Source organism: Scyliorhinus torazame, chromosome 2 (genome assembly GCF_047496885.1).
Source record: "Scyliorhinus torazame isolate Kashiwa2021f chromosome 2, sScyTor2.1, whole genome shotgun sequence".
NCBI lineage: Eukaryota > Metazoa > Chordata > Chondrichthyes > Carcharhiniformes > Scyliorhinidae > Scyliorhinus > Scyliorhinus torazame.
In genome coordinates this window covers 90,610,246-90,626,898 of record NC_092708.1, presented here as the reverse complement: position 1 = coordinate 90,626,898, position 16,653 = coordinate 90,610,246, and the positions used below count along the sequence as shown (strand labels likewise).

At 50.5% G+C, this 16,653-nt stretch overlaps 1 protein-coding gene across 3 annotated transcripts in view; it reads right to left on the bottom strand.

Annotated features, from left to right (window-relative positions):
- slc38a11 (solute carrier family 38 member 11) overlaps positions 1 to 16,653 on the bottom strand; it is a 239,926-nt gene that overhangs the window by 112,524 nt on the left and 110,749 nt on the right. For all 3 annotated transcript variants that reach the window (XM_072474017.1, XM_072474034.1, XM_072474024.1), the window contains one exon: positions 16,322 to 16,401. In XM_072474017.1, the coding sequence (XP_072330118.1) occupies positions 16,322 to 16,401 (80 nt within the window). The remainder of the gene's footprint in view (positions 1 to 16,321; positions 16,402 to 16,653) is intronic.

Here is a 16,653-nt window from a genome sequence, read left to right as displayed (position 1 = left end):
CTCATCAACACTACTAGTTACATCCTCAAAGAATTTTAGCAGATTCGTCAAGCATGATTTCCCCTTCATAAATCCATGCTGAGTCTGTCTGATCCTGCCAGAATTTTCTTATTGCTCTGCTATAAAATCTTTGATAATGGATTCTAGAATTTTCCTCACTACTGACATCAGACAGACTGGAGCTGGATTCTCCCAAAATGGAACTATGTCCCCACGCCAGCGTAAAAACTCTGGCGTTTCACTCTCAAGATTCCTTGGAAAAAGATGAGCTGATTCACTGACCTGCAGGGGGCTAGTGTTAAGTAATCATAGATTCATAGAATTTACAGTGCAGGAGGCCATTCGGCCCATCGAGTCTGCACCGGCTCTTGGAAAGAGCAACCTACCCAAGGTCCACACCTCCACCCTAACCCAGCAACCCCACCCAACACTATGGGCAATTTTGGACACTAAGGGCAATTTAGCATGGTCAATCCACCTAACCTGCACATCTTTGGACTGTGGGAGGAAGCCGGAGCACCAGGAGGAAACCCACGCAGACACGGGGAGGATGTGCAGACTCCGCACAGACAGTGACCCAAGCCGGAATCGAACCTGGGACCCTGGAGATGTGAAGCAATTGTGCTATCCACAATGCTACCGTGCTGCCCAATTAGTTGTCTCATTTTTGTTATGTATCCAGTAGTTGACACTGATATGTAAAGAGTCTTCAGGTGGCCTTTGTGTCAGGTGATGTGAAGATAGAGGTTTGTTCAGAGTCTGTTAAAGTGAAATAAAGGTGTTTGGAAAAAGGAGCAGTACCTTTGACTCTTTATACAACAGCAGCTAAACGTCTAACAGCTAGCAGGGACCCAGAGTAGTTCACGCAGCTTTAGCTGCGGATCCGGGCCCCGCGCCTCCGGTTTTGAGTCGGCGCATGCGCAGGGCGGCGGCCTCCAGCGGCCGCGCTGAGCGCCATGGCAGACTCGGACCGCGGAGGCAGATGAAGAATGTAGACCCCCCGATCAGACAGGTGCCCGAAGATCCGACCGCCCAATCTGTCCCCCAGCCGCCCATAAGGTCCCCCACCCCCCCAGTGTCCGATCACCCCGCCCCCCCCACCAGAGTGGCCGCGGACTGAATCCGCAGCCGCCATGCGAGCTTCCTGAATGGCGATAGGTGGTAGAACCACGGCGTCGGGAACTCGGCCGGTCGGCAGCGGAGGATCGCTCGGCGATCCTCTGGCAATGGTCGCCCAGCCGCGCGGAGTCCTTGCGAACACGCTGATTCTCGGGTCCCGGAGAATCGCTGGACCGGCGCCGGGCCCAATTTCGGCGTGAAATTGGGTTCTCCACCCCTGCGCCGAATTCTGCGGAGAATCCGCCCACTGGTCTATAATTCCCTGTTTTCTCTCTACCTCCCTTTTTAAATCAAGGAGTTACATTAGCTACCCTCCAATATGCAGGAACTGTTCCAGCGTCTATAGAATGCTGGAAGATGGCCACCAATGCATCCACTATTTCTAGAGCCACTTCCTTAAGTACTCTGGAATGGAGTATGGATGTATTAGCCTTCAATCCCATCAACTTCCCCAACACCAGTTCTCTACTGATTTTGATCTCCTTCTGTTCCTCCCTCTCACTAAACCCTGCATTCCCCAACATTTCTGCTATCTGATTGGTGTCCTCAGCTGTGAAGGCAGAACCAAAGTATGTGTTTAGTTGCTCAGCCATTTCTTTGTCCCGCATTATACATTGCCCTGTTTGTGATTGTAATGGACCTACCTATATTTGGCTTCACCAATCTTTTTCTCTTCCCGTACCTATACAAACTTTTACAATCAGTTTTTGTGTTCCCTGTATGCTTACTCTATTTTCCCCTTCTTAATCAATCCCTTGGTCCTTTTTTGCTGAATTCTAAATTGCTCCCAATCCTCAGACCTGTGTTTGTCTTCATCAATTTGTATGCTCCTTCATTGGATCTAATACTATCTCTAATTTCCCTTGTAAGCCATGAATTGGCCACCTTTCCCGTTTTGTGCCTGATAGGAATAAACAATTGTTGCAGTTCCCCCATGCGCTCCTTGAATGTTTTCCATTGCCTATTGTCATGTGAGAGTACCTTTAAGAAATGGGTGTTTATTACTGCAGTGATGTCAGAGAGTGGGTGGAGCTGGGCTGTCTGTCAGCTTTTTACTTTTGTTTTAGGCTGTTTGCTGCAGGGTGTGTTTAGTTTAGTTTTCAGAGCTGGATAGCCACAGCCAGAAGGTGTACGAATCTCTCTCTGTAATCTAAAGACTGTAAATCGATCCTGGTGATTTAAAACTAATAACAGTAGTGACTTTAACCTGATGCGCTTCTGGTAAAAGATCTTTTTTTTCCATAGATTGTCATAGAATTTACAGTGCAGAAGGAGGCCATTCGGCCCATCGAGTCTGCACCGGCTCTTAGAAAGAGCACCCTACCCAAGGTCAACACCTCCACCCTATGCCCATAACCCAGTAACCCCACCAAACACTAAGGGCAATTTTGGACACTAAGGGCAATTTCTCATGGCCAATCCACCTAACCTGCACATCTTCGGACTGTGGGAGGAAACCGGAGCACCCGGAGGAAACCCACGCAGACACAGGGAGGATGTGCCGACTCCGCACAGACAGTGACCCAAGCCGGAATCGAACCTGGGACCCTGGAGCTGTGAAGCAATTGTGCGATCCACAATGCTACCGTGCTATGGATGTTAAAAGGACAGCTTAATGATTACTTAGTGTTGTATTCTTTGGGGGTTGTATTTGAATTGATGTTTGCTAAGATGTTCACTGTATGTTTTAAAAAGGTTAACTTGAGTTCATAGAATAATCATTGTTTTGTTTAAAAAAATACTTTTCCACTTCTGCTGATCCACACCTGTAGAGTGGGCCGTGTGCTCCCCATACCACAATCTATTAAAAGTTGTGGGTCAGGTGAACTCCATGATACACTTTGGGGTTCTCTAAACCTTGGCCCATAACACTATCCAATGTCATCCCTTTAAGTAAATTTTCCCAATCTATCATAGCCAACTTGTGCCTCATATCATCATAATTTCCTTTAAGATTCAGGACCCGAGTCTCAGAATCAACTGTTTCACTTTCCATCTTTATATTATAGTCACTCATCCCCAAGGCTAATTTGATTTGCAAAATCTGTACACAGATTAAAATCGCTCATAATTACAGATGTTCCTTTATAATATGCGTCTTTAATTTACTGTTTAATGCTATTCCCAACATCACCACTGCAGTTTGGTTTTTTTTATATGATACCCCTTGGTGTTTCTCAGCTCCACCCATACAGATTCCCATTGTCAGAGCTAATATGCTTCCTCACTATTGTGTTAATTTCCTCTTTAACCAGCACTGCCACTCCGCAGCCTTTTCCTTTTTGTCGGTCCTTCCTAAATACTGAATACACCTGGTCAGTCAGTTCCGATCTCTGGTCACCATGCAGCTATGTATCCGTAATTCCAATTATATCTTACCCGTTTACGACTATTTGCACTATTAGTTCATCCGCTTTATTGCGAATGTTCCGCATGTTATGACACAAAGCCTTTAAGCTTGTCTTTTTAACATTACTTGTTCGTCTCCCAATAATTTTCACTGTGGGCCTATTTGAATCTGGCCCTTTTTTCTCTGCCTATCACTTTTCTTATTCCTCTTACTGTCTTTTGTTTTTGTCCTTTCTTCCTCCTCCTCTGCCTTCAAGCATAGGTTCCCATCCCCCTACCATTTTAGTTTAAACACTACCCAACCACTCTAGTACTTTTGATAACGAGATACGAATTTCCTGGTGACCTACTACAGAATCCCACAACAGAGGCCCAGATCTTTTGATCTGTTGATCATCTGAATTTGGACATACGATCCAAAATATGTGTTGGGACCCTGTGGAAATCCCAATGCACTAACCTCTTTGGGAATTGACTATGATGGTTGAACTTCGGATGGGCAATTCCCCTGCTCCCAGGGGCCCTCCATGGAAGTCTCTGACTTTGGGGACAGTTCCGACTTACGTGAATAGTTACCCAGGAAATGTTCGACAAAATCATCCTGGTCTAATACCTGGGTAATTACAGAACTAATCCCCTAATTAATCACACTTATTCTCTCATCTTTCCTTGCACCTGCACCCACCCAATCCACTGACTACCCTCCGACCCATCGACCACACCCCCTTCGACCACTCCCATGAATGAACTAAAAAACATATTTGTTCTTTTAGCCTGTATTGCAAGCAAGTTATAGAAAGAATTCACAATGTTTTCTAGACAAAAGTTTGGAATTTGAAAGCTTATGGTATTGTCATACTGAAGCTTGCTTGCCTGTTGATGCAAATAATATCACGTGAAACCAACAACCCTGTTCATGTGACATCTGGAAGATCTAAGTTGTTTTGAGTTTCCATCTGTTTTGAACTGTACCAGGATTCAAGAAAATTACTTTGACATTTTTCTTAACATTTAATTGGAAGAAATATCTGCACATCCATCACTGAACATCAGACAAGGGGTCTGATAATTTAGTAAGAGTGGAGGAGTGGACAGTGGTGGTGGTGACGTAGTGCTGGATGTCATCACTGTTTATGTAAAAGTTAATGCTATGTTTTGGTTGATGTTGCTGAGGGACAGTACATGGATGATAATTAGATCCTTGGAAGTAACAGTTTGGCAATGGAAAGGGAAGCCATTGCATGTGATTATTTTGTTACATTTAGATAGATAAGAATGTAACCAGGTGTGTACAATCCCATCCAATTCCAATTGATGACGGTGGAGAATTGTTGGAGAAGAGTAATATAAACATGTCAAATGTGCAGACAGGTCAAGAAAGATGAAGAGGGATATTTTACTGCTTCCACAGCCACATAAAATGTCATTTATGAATTTGAAAATAACTATTTTGCCACTGTGGCAGGAGCAGAAACTTGTTGGAGGGATTCAAACTTGGACTTCCGGGAGAGATTGGCACAGATTTGGGAGATGTTCAATGACGGAGTTGACATGTCTTCAGTAAGAGTAACTGAAGTCATATCTGCATGTTCATGAAAGGAAAAAAGTGCCATGGCATTATTCTCCCAGGGTTCTGATCCTTTAGCCAACACCACTGAGCGCAGATTCACTGGCGCTTCGCTTTACCAGTGTTTGTAGGACCTTGCTGTCCATAAATTATTTGACACATTTAGAAACATGAGAACAGATTGCACAGCAAAGGTTAATTATTGTCTGTGTAGTAGCTTGTGACATCATGAGCGATGTGTTGGGTGTTCTGGATCCGTGCAACACATACAGGCCACCAACACTTAAAATAGTGTTTTATTTTATTAAGTTAGAAACTGTTGAACATACTTTCACTGTGGGTTAACACAATGTTAGATCAAACTAAAGACCTATGCCTGTCCGAACCAGTCTATGCACTCAGCACATGGTGAGGATCTGTGCTGTAAGCTGTAAGCTCTGTCCTTGTCGGAGGCTACATCCTGAATGAGCGGGAATTCTGATGCCCCAGAGTCTTTATAGTGAGTGTGCTCTAACTGGTGATTGGCTGTGGTGTTGTGTGTGTTGATTGGTCTTGCTGTGAGTCCATCAGTGTGTGTGTGTCTGCACCATGATATACTGGTGTATATTATGACATCCCCCCTTTTATAAAAGAATGTATGTGTGTGGCAATAAATAATGTATGGTGAGAATGTTCCTAACTACGTGTGGGGTGTGAAGACATATTTACAGGACTATGTACATGAGAACTAAACTATTTACATGGGAATGTGCCAGGTGCTGAGAAGCAGTATGCAACAAGAATAACGAGATCAACACTATATACAAACCAAGGAAACGATCAAACAAAGCAACAAAACAATTCAGAGAGTCTATAAGTCCGCAAAGTTCATAAATCAAGTCTCTGAGATGGGCAACAAATTCTGGTTGACCGCCTCAAGGGTGGGTCGAGAGCCGGCGGTTCAGGAGCGGGCTGGACTGCGTCAGAGTCAGGGGGAGGCAGAGTGACAGGGAGCTCTGCATAGTCCGTGGCAGGGTCAGCGGGACAGTGAAGGATCACGTGGAGAGCGTGGAACGAGATGAAGGGCACGTCGATTGCGGCGCAGAATAGAGCCATCCGGTAGACGAACCAGGAACGAGAGGGGGGCCACCTGCCGAAGGACAACAGCGGATGCAGACCAGCCACCATCCGGAAGATGGATGCGGACGTTGTCATCTGGAGCCAGAGCAGGGAGATCAGCTGCATGGGAGTCATGAGCCGCCTTGTGCTGTGCACGAGACAGCTGCATCCGGCGAAGTACTGGAACGTGGTCGAGGTCTGGGACATGGATGGACGGCACCGTCGTCCTCAGGGTCCGACCCATGAGTAACTGGGCTGGCAACAGGCCAGTGGATAGCGGGGCGGAGCGATAGGCCAGCAAGGCAAGGTATAAATCAGACCCAGCATCGGCAGCCTTGCATAGGAGCCGTTTGACTATATGTACTCACTTCTCCGCTTTGCCGTTGGATTGGGAGTACAGGGAACTGGATGTCACATGGGCAAAATTGTACCACCTGGCAAAGTTGGACCATTCCTGGCTGGTGAAGCAGGGGCCATTGTCCGACATAACCGTGAGCGGGATGCCGTGTCGAGCAAATGTTTCTTTACATGCACGAATGACGGCAGACGAGGTGATGTCGTGCAACCGTTATCACCTCCAGGTAATTCGAAAAGTAGTCCACGATCAGGACATAGTCTCTACCCAGCACGTGGAACAGGTCGATGCCCACCTTGGTCCATGGTGACGTGACCAACTCATGGGGTTGCAGGGTCTCACGTGGTTGGGCCAGCTGGAAGCGCTGACAAGTGGGGCAGTTGAGTACTGTGTTGGCTATGTCCTCATTAATGCCAGGCCAGTACACTGCCACTCAGGCCAGTCGGCGGCACTTTTCCACACCAAGGTGGCCCTCGTGTAGTTGTTCCAGGACAAGTTGGCGCATGCTATGAGGGATGACAATGCGGTCCAGTTTTAGAAGAACCCCGTCTACTACCGCCAGATCATCTCTGACATTATAGAATTGAGGGCATTGGCCCTTGAGCCACCCGTCCGTTAGGTGGCGCATGACACGCTGTAGCAAGGGGTCAGCTGCCGTCTCGCGGCGAATTTGGACGAGGCGTTCATCCGAGGCAGGTAGATTGGAGGCCGCGAATGCCACATGGGCGTCAACCTGGCAGACAAATCCCGCTGGGTCACATGGAGTGTTGACTGCCCTGGAGAGAGCATCAGCAATGATAAGGTCCTTGCCTGGGGTGTATACCAGCTGGAAGTCGTATCGCCGGAGCTTGAGAAGAATACGCTGGAGGCGAGGCGTCATATCGTTCAAGTCTTTCTGTATTATATTGACCAGCGGGCGATCGTCGGTCTCGACGGTGAATTGAGGAAGTCCATAGACATGATCATGAAACTTAACCACACCGGTCAGAAGGCCCAGGCACTCCTTTTCTATCTGCGCGTAGCGCTGCTCCGTGGGGGTCACCGCATGTGACGCATATGCAACAGGGGCCCATGATGAGACCTCATCACATTGAAGGAGCACTGCCCCAATGCCAGATTGACTGGCATCGGTCGAAATTTTGGTCTCCTTTGCTGGATCAAAGAAAGCTAAGATCGGGGCCATGGTCATTTTTGCCTTGAGTTCTCTCCATTCGCGCTCGTGGGCAGGGACCCATTGGAAGTCTGTCGTCTTCCTGACCAGGTTCCTGAGAGCCGTGGTATGAGAGGCGAGGTTAGGGATAAATTTCCCTAAAAAATTGTCCATGCCCAGAAATCGGAGGACCGCCTTCTTGTCCTCTGGTGTTTTCATAGCTGTGATGGCAGCTACCTTGTCCGCATCCAGCTGCACACCCAATTGGGAGATGTGGTTGTGGTAGTATGCATTAGGGGTCATGTGGGACTGTGAAGCCGTGATGTCATTGGCTGACAGATCCCGGGTCCTGATTGGCCGTTGACCTCTAGCTCCGCCCTGAAGGCGGAGGAGAAGAACCAGGAGTCCTCCCCCGCAGGCCAGTCTACAACTGAACTGCGGGGGAACAGTCACGCTTAATAAAGCCTCATCGACTTCACTCTATTCGTCTCTCGGAGTCTTTGTGCGCTACAATTTATTAAGCGTGACTAAAGGACTATGGAGCTCAGGATCATCCCGGAATGCCTGAGGATCAGCCCCCACGCAGTGAACGCAGCAGCAGCTTTCAAGCACTGGCAGACTTGTTTCGAGGCCTACCTCAGAACGGCCCCCGGCCGGGTCACCGAAGACCAAAAACTACAGGTCCTGCACTCGAGGTTAAGCACGGAGATTTTCTCTCTCATCGAAGACGCAGAGGATTTCCAGACGGCGTTCGCAGCACTAAAAAGTCGCTATGTTTGCCCAGTAAACCAGATCTACGCTCGCTATCAACTCGCAACGAGACGGCAAAGTCCCGGAGAATCGATAGATGAATTCTACGCCGCGCTACTAATTTTGGGACGGGCCTGCAGCTGCCTGCCGGTGAACGCAAATGAACACACGGACATGTTAATGCGCGATGCTTTTGTGGCAGGTATGAACTCCTCCCAAATCCGCCAAAGACTTTTAGAAAAAGAGTCGCTAGGACTCTCAGAGGCACGGGCCCTAGCAGCCTCCCTGGACGTGGCCGCGCGAAACGCCCGCGCCTACGGCCCCGACCGCGCGGCAGCCCATTGGGCTCCGTACGCACCCGTCGTGACAAACCCACCCCCCCCCCGGACACCCCACAGGCTTGCGCGGTTCAAACGCCAAGTCGCACCGGGGGAGCCCGCTGCTATTTCTGCGGCCAGGCGAAACACCCCCGGCAGCGCTGCCCGGCCCGCGCAGCGATCTGTAAGAGCTGCGGGGAAAAGGGCCATTTCGCGGCTGTGTGCCGGTCCCGGGAGGTCGCCGCTGTCCCAGGAGAACAGGGAACCCTGCACGCCTTTTACGCTCCCCAACCCCACCAGTGCCCCATGTACGACCCGCAGGCGCAACCACTTTGGGTCCCGACCACCGCTCTCCCCGGAGAAGAGGGTGTTCTGCGCGTCTCTAAAGCTCCCCAAACCCCCCCCCCCCCCCCCCGCCCCCCATGTATGAACCGCCGGCGCTACCACTTTGGGTCCCGGACACCGCTGTCCCCAGAGAAGAGGGAGTCCTGCGTGTTCCTAACGCTCCCCAACCCACCCAGCGCCCCATGTGCGACCCGCAGGCGCCGCCATTTTGGGTCCCGGCCACCACGAGGGGAGGAGGGGCGCCGCCATCTTGGACCACCCCAGACCTGTGCGACGCATGGGGGCGGCCATTTTGTCCACCCCCGCCGCCATCTTGTGACCCCCCAGCCATGTGCGATGCATGGGGGCAGCCATCTTGTTCAACCCGACGCCATCTTGGACGGCAACAACGGACCCCAGTGTCGACGGCTCCACGGGGTTCGAAGAAGACGCTCAACCATTACGACCACGTCTGGCTTCAATGACGCTGGACCTAGCACGGCCCCGGACGCTCCAGACGACGACGACAACGGTGCTGATAAACAGGCACGAGACACCATGCCTGGTCGACTCTGGGAGCACGGAGAGCTTTATCCACCCCGACACGGTAAGACGCTGTTCTTTGACCATCCGTCCCAGCGCACAAAAGATTTCCCTAGCTGCAGGATCCCACTCCGTACAGATCAAAGGCTTCTGCATAGTTACCCTAACGGTGCAAGGGAGGGAGTTCAAAAACTACAGGCTCTACGTCCTTCCCCAACTCTGCGCCCCCACATTACTGGGATTAGACTTCCAGTGCAATCTACAGAGCCTAACCTTCAAATTCGGCGGCCCAATACCCCCACTCACTATCTGCGGCCTCGCAACCCTCAAGGTTCAACCCCCATCCTTGTTTGCAAACCTCACCCCGGATTGCAAACCCGTCGCCACTAGGAGCAGACGGTACAGCGCCCAGGACCGGACCTTCATTCGGTCCGAAGTCCAGCGGCTACTGAAGGAAGGCATAATCCAGGCCAGCAATAGTCCCTGGAGAGCACAGGTGGTAGTAGTAAAGACAGGGGAGAAGCAAAGGATGGTCATAGACTATAGCCAGACCATCAACAGGTACACACAACGAGACGCGTACCCTCTCCCCCGCATATCCGACATGGTCAATCGGATTGCCCAATATAAGGTCTTCTCCACCGTGGACCTCAAGTCCGCCTACCATCAGCTCCCCATCCGCCCAAGTGACCGCAAGTACACAGCCTTCGAGGCAGACGGGCGATTATACCACTTACTAAGGGTCCCATTTGGCGTCACAAACGGGGTCTCGGTCTTCCAACGAGAGATGGACCGAATGGTTGATCAACACGGGTTGCGGGCCACGTTCCCGTATCTCGACAATGTAACCATCTGCGGCCACGATCAGCAGGACCACGACGCCAACCTCCAAAAATTCCTCCAGACCGCTAAAGCCTTGAACCTCACGTACAACGAGGACAAGTGCGTTTTTAGCACCAACCGGCTAGCCATCCTGGGCTACGTAGTGCGCAATGGGATAATAGGCCCCGACCCCGAACGTATGAGCCCCCTCATGGAATTTCCCCTCCCGCACTGCTCAAAAGCCCTAAAACGCTGCCTGGGGTTCTTTTCATACTACGCCCAGTGGGTCCCCCAGTATGCAGACAAGGCCCGCCCCCTAATACAGACCACGACCTTCCCTCTGTCGACAGAGGCTTGCCAGGCCTTCAGCCGCATCAAAGCGGATATCGCAAAGGCCACGATGCGCGCCATCGACGAGTCCCTCCCCTTCCAGGTCGAGAGCGACGCCTCCGACGTAGCTCTAGCGGCCACCCTTAACCAAGCGGGCAGACCCGTGGCCTTTTTCTCCCGAACCCTCCACGCCTCAGAAATCCGCCACTCCTCAGTGGAAAAGGAAGCCCAAGCCATAGTGGAAGCGGTGCGACATTGGAGGCATTACCTGGCTGGCAGGAGATTCACTCTCCTCACGGACCAACGGTCGGTAGCCTTCATGTTCGATAATGCACAGCGGGGCAAAATCAAAAACGACAAGATCTTAAGGTGGAGGATCGAGCTCTTCACCTTCAACTACGAGATCTTGTATCGTCCCGGAAAGCTGAACGAGCCGTCCGATGCTCTATCCCGCGGCACATGTGCCAACGCACAAATTAATCGCCTCCAAACCCTCCACGAGGACCTCTGCCACCCGGGGGTCACTCGGTTCTACCACTTTATTAAGTCCCGCAACCTCCCATACTCTTTGGAGGAGGTCCGTACAGTCACAAGGAACTGCCACATCTGCGCAGAGTGCAAACCGCATTTTTTCAGGCCGGATGGTGCGCACCTGATTAAGGCTTCCCGCCCCTTTGAACGCCTTAGTCTGGATTTCAAAGGACCCCTCCCCTCCACCGACCGCAACACATACTTCCTTAATGTGGTGGACGAGTACTCCCGCTTCCCATTCGCCATCCCCTGCCCTGACATGACCGCGGCCACAGTCATTAAAGCCCTGAACACCATATTCACACTGTTCGGTTGCCCCGCATACGTCCACAGCGACAGGGGGTCCTCCTTCATGAGTGACGAGCTGCACCAGTTCCTGCTCAGCAACGGTATAGCCTCGAGCAGGACGACCAGCTACAACCCCCGGGGGAACGGGCAAGTAGAGAGGGAGAACGGCACGGTCTGGAAGACCGTCCTACTGGCCCTACGGCCCAGGGACCTCCCAGTTTCACGGTGGCAGGAGGTCCTCCCGGACGCCCTCCACTCCATCCGGTCACTACTGTGTACTAGCACTAACCAAACGCCTCATGAGCGCCTCCTTGTCTTCCCCAGGAAGTCCTCCTCTGGAACGTCGCTGCCGACCTGGCTGGCAGCCCCAGGACCCATCTTGCTCAGAAAACATGTGCGGGCGCACAAGTCGGACCCGTTGGTCGAAAGGGTTCACCTCCTTCACGCGAACCCGCAGTACGCTTACGTGGAGTACCCCGACGGCCGACAGGACACGGTCTCCCTGCGAGATCTGGCGCCCGCCGGCAACACACACACTCCCCCGACACCAATCACCCCCTCCCTGCCACCGCCGCACCCCGCGACCGCCCCCTTCCCAGGAGGATCGGTCCTCCTCCCAGGCCCGACCAGGAGTGAAGCCCAAGCTGAAACCGTAAGGCTCCCGGAGACGACAACACCGGAACAAGCACCACCACCACCACCGGGGCCGAGGCGATCGACACGGACGACCAGACCGCCCGACCGACTCGTGGCGTCGATCTAACACTACAATATGTGGACTTTTAACGAGAACATTTTGTCTTTTTCTCCTGACGATTACTGTAAATAGTTCGAAACAAAAAACCTTGTACATACTATAATAACATGCGAAAGTTTTCCTCCCAGGACCAGCCTTGTAAACCCTTACCACCATGCGAAGCATCACCCCGCCGGGTTCATTTTTAACAAGGGGTGAATGTGGTAGTATGCATTAGGGGTCATGTGGGACTGTGAAGCCGTGATGTCATTGGCTGACAGATCCTGGGTCCTGGTTGGCCGTTGACCTCTAGCTCCGCTCTGAAGGCGGAGTATAAGAACCAGGAGTCCTCCCCCGCAGGCCAGTCTACTACTGAACTGCGGGGGAACAGTCACGCTTAATAAAGCCTCATCGACTTCACTCTATTCGTCTCTCGGAGTCTTTGTGCGCTACAGTGGTCCCCGAGGAACTTGAGTTCCGTCTGACCAAAAGAGCATTTGGCCCTGTTGAGGCGGAGGCCATGCTCATGTATACATCTGAATACGCGCTGGAGACGACTAACATGCTCCTGCGGGGTGGTGGACCAAATGATTATGTCATCGACATAGACGCGAACACCTTCAATGCCTTCCATCATTTGTTCCATAATCCTATGGAACACTTCTGATGCAGATATGATCCCGAATGGCATTCTGTTGTAACAATATCTGCCAAAGGGGGTATTAAATATGCAAAGTTTCCTGCTGGATTTGTCGAGCTGGATTTCCCAGAATCCTTTTGAGGCATCAAGTTTGGTGAAGAGCTTGGCGCGAGCCATCTCACATGTGAGCTCTTCGCACTTGGGAATTGGATAATGCTCCCTCATGATATTGCGATTTAGATCCTTGGGATCAATGCAAATTCTCAATTTGCCAGAAGGCTTTTTTACACATACCATGGAACTGACCCAGTTGGCTGGTTCCGTGACTTTGGAAATCACTCCTTGATTCTGGAGGTCCTGCCGCTGCTGCTTGAGGCGGTCCTTAAGGGGTGCTGGGACCCTGTGAGGTGCGTGCACCACAGGTGTGGCATTCGGTTTTAATAAAATCTTGTAGGTGTACGGGAGGGTGCCCATGCCCTCGAAGACTTTGCGGTCCTGGTTGATAATGGTGTTGAGCTGCGCCCTGAAGTCGGTGTCCTGAAAGGCAGATGCGTCAGCAGGAGAGAGAGAGTGAACTCTCTGAACTAGGTTCAACAGCTTGCAAGCCTGCGAGCCAAGCAGGGAAGCTTTCGAGGAGCCCACGATTTCAAAGGGAAGGATGGCTTTGTGTGACTTGTGCGTCCCTTCGAGCTGACACGAGCCGCTAGCAGCAATGGCATTGCCATTATAACCTAGTAGCTGGCAGGCTGATGGGAGGATGGCTGGTTTGACACAAAGGCTTTGGAGGTCAGACCGCGCAATGAGATTGGCGGAGGCACCAGTGTCCAGGCGGAATCGTATTGGGGACCGGTTGACCGTAAGGGTGGCACACCACTCATCGTCTGGATCAATGCTGTATACCGATAGAGGCTGGATTCTTTGCTTTGGGGACACCCTGTTTTTTGTCACGATAACGATTCGAAAGGGCGCCTTCGGGTCCTCGGTGTCAATATCGGGTAGTAGGTCCGCATCGGACTCGGTGACCGTGGGTTGAATGGCCCAGACATCCCTGCGATGCTGGCCGGAGCGATACGAATTGGCAGGCCAGGCTGATCTGCATAATGCAGCATAGTGGCCAAGTTTGCCACATCTCAGGCATTGTCGGGATTTGGCAGGACATTGTCGCTTTAAGTAGGCGGAGCCACAGCTGCCGCACGTTGTAGCGTCAGTACGTTCGCTGCGCCACCGCGCATGTGCGGTGCGGCCGTACGTGGTGCACCCCTGCGCAGTACGTTCGTCGACGTCGCTGTCCCCTCGTTCGGTGCCCACAAGCACGGGATTCCGTGAAAAGCACGCGAAATGGCCACCCTCATCCAGGCTGAGGCCCTGGAGTTGCTCGATTGCTTGGACCCGTTCTGCCTCGTGGGGACCTTGCCGCGCAGTTTCAGCCGCTTGGATGTGGGAATACCGACTAGTGGCGTGTTCATGTAGTACACAGATCTCGATTCGCCATCGCTAGGGTGAGGTGCTTTACCTTGAGGAGCTGCTGGCGTAGGAGGTCCGACTGAACACCGCAAACGATCTGGTCGCATATCATGGAGTCGGAGGTGGGCCCGTAATTACAGGACTGCGCAAGGATACGGAGGTGGGTGAGAAAGGACTGGAAAGGTTCATTCTTACCCTGCAAACGCTGTTGGAATACAGAGCACTCGAAACTTTCATTCACCTCTGTGTTGCAGTGAGTGTCAAACTTGAGGAGGACCGTCTTGAATTTTGATTTATCTTCATCAGCAAAGGTGAGAGAATTGAAAATGTGGATGGCATGTCCCCTGGCCGTGGATAGGAAGAGACCGATCTTCTTGGTGTCCGAGGCAGCTTCCCGGTCTGTGGCTTCCAGGTAGAGCTGGAAGCGTTGTTTGAATATCTTCCAGTTGGCCTCCAGGTTACCGGTGATGCGGAGCGGCAGCGGCGGGCGGACGCTGTCCATTTTGCAGGATGACGGAATGCTGGTGGAAGGCAGATCACTTGCAGGTAGGTCTAAGAAGTTCTAATATCCCTCAACTCCTGGTATCATGATGTGTTGGGTGCTCTGGATCCGTGGAACACATACAGGCCACCAACACTTAAAATAGTGCAACACTATTTTATTAAGTTAGAAACTGTTGAACATACTTTCACTGTGGGTTAACACAAAGTTAAATTAAACTAAAGACCTATGCCTGTCCGAACCAGTCTATGCACTCAGCACATGGTGAGGATCTGTGCTGTAAGCTGTAAGCTCTGTCCTTGTAGGAGGCTGCATCCCGAATGAGCGGGAACTCTGATGCCCCCTGTCTTTATAGTGAGTGTGCTCTAACTGGTGATTGGCTGCGGTGTTGTGTGTGTTGATTGGTCTTGCTGTGAGTCCATCAGTGTGTGTGTATCTGTACCATGATATACTGGTATATATTATGACAATTAGGATATGAAAGGTAATGTAAATTTGTTGAATCAGATGATTAAATTACATTTAAATCACAAAGGAATAAATTCATGGAGCAGCCAAGTGCAAGAAATGAATTAGATCTTGATGAACGAGTTATCTGGGTGGTACCTCCTAAATAGCCCATGGAATTGAGACAGTAGAAATACATTTGAACACCACTTAAGCATTTGCACTCATTATGTTCATGTGCCCAATTCATTTGAGGACACCAGGGATTATTGCAGGAGACCATCACTGAGGATGGTGGTAGACAATTTAATTGGCCAATTTACAGATGTGGCGAGCTCATTGGTATTTCAAGACATTGGCTTCCTGCATAACTAAGAAAGAAACGAACAACGAACACACAAACACACAATCTGCGTCGGTAGGGAAGAACCAGTATGGCTGAGACACAATGGTGGGCAACAGTGTTTCCCTGAATGTAGTATCAATCCGGTTGAAGGGAGTTACTGCTCAGAGAAGTTAGTCTTAGTCCACTAACAGGGAATGTAACATGTTTGATAATCTTCAATGCTACAACAATCATTGTAAAATATGTTGTGATTCACTGTGAACCACTACTTTGTTCTTTCATTTACTGTTGATAAAATAAATCCACCTGTTGACTAACATTTGTGAAGTCGTCCACTTTCTGACTCATTGTACATTGGGAATTACAGTATCCAATTAAAACTTTGTTTCACACTATTTTTTAGAGGAATAGCATTGGGCAGTAAAACAGTAAACACCTGATCATAAGAGGGATGGCGTCCACTGACAGGAGAGGCTAATGATGTTGAATCAAATTCAATTTAGATAAGTCTAAAACTTTGCCCCTTGTGAATAAATACCATCGATAGAATCAGGACTTAATTCAAACACATTTAAACCTTGAACAACAACTGCAGTATTGTAGCTTTTATTTAGGATTGGCATGTTAAAGTGAGAATACTTACATGTGTGGTCCAAGGGTTGCAACTCTGATCACAACTATCACCAACATGGCAATGGTTAAAACAAGAGAGGTAAATGACACCTAGAAAGAAAACAAAGTACAGAGGAAGTGGGTTTCCATTTGTTCAAATCTTCCGTCAAACTATTAAACGATTAAACATTTCATTAGCCAATCACCCAGAGGGGTGAAACAGGTCTAAAGCCTGAAATTTGTGAGCATGGTGTGGAGAAAAATAATGGCCGGGATTCTCCGTGTCTCCGCGCCACAATCGCGCTTGGCGCGGGGGCAGAGAATGGGGCAAAACTGACAGCATTGGATTGGATTTGTTTATTG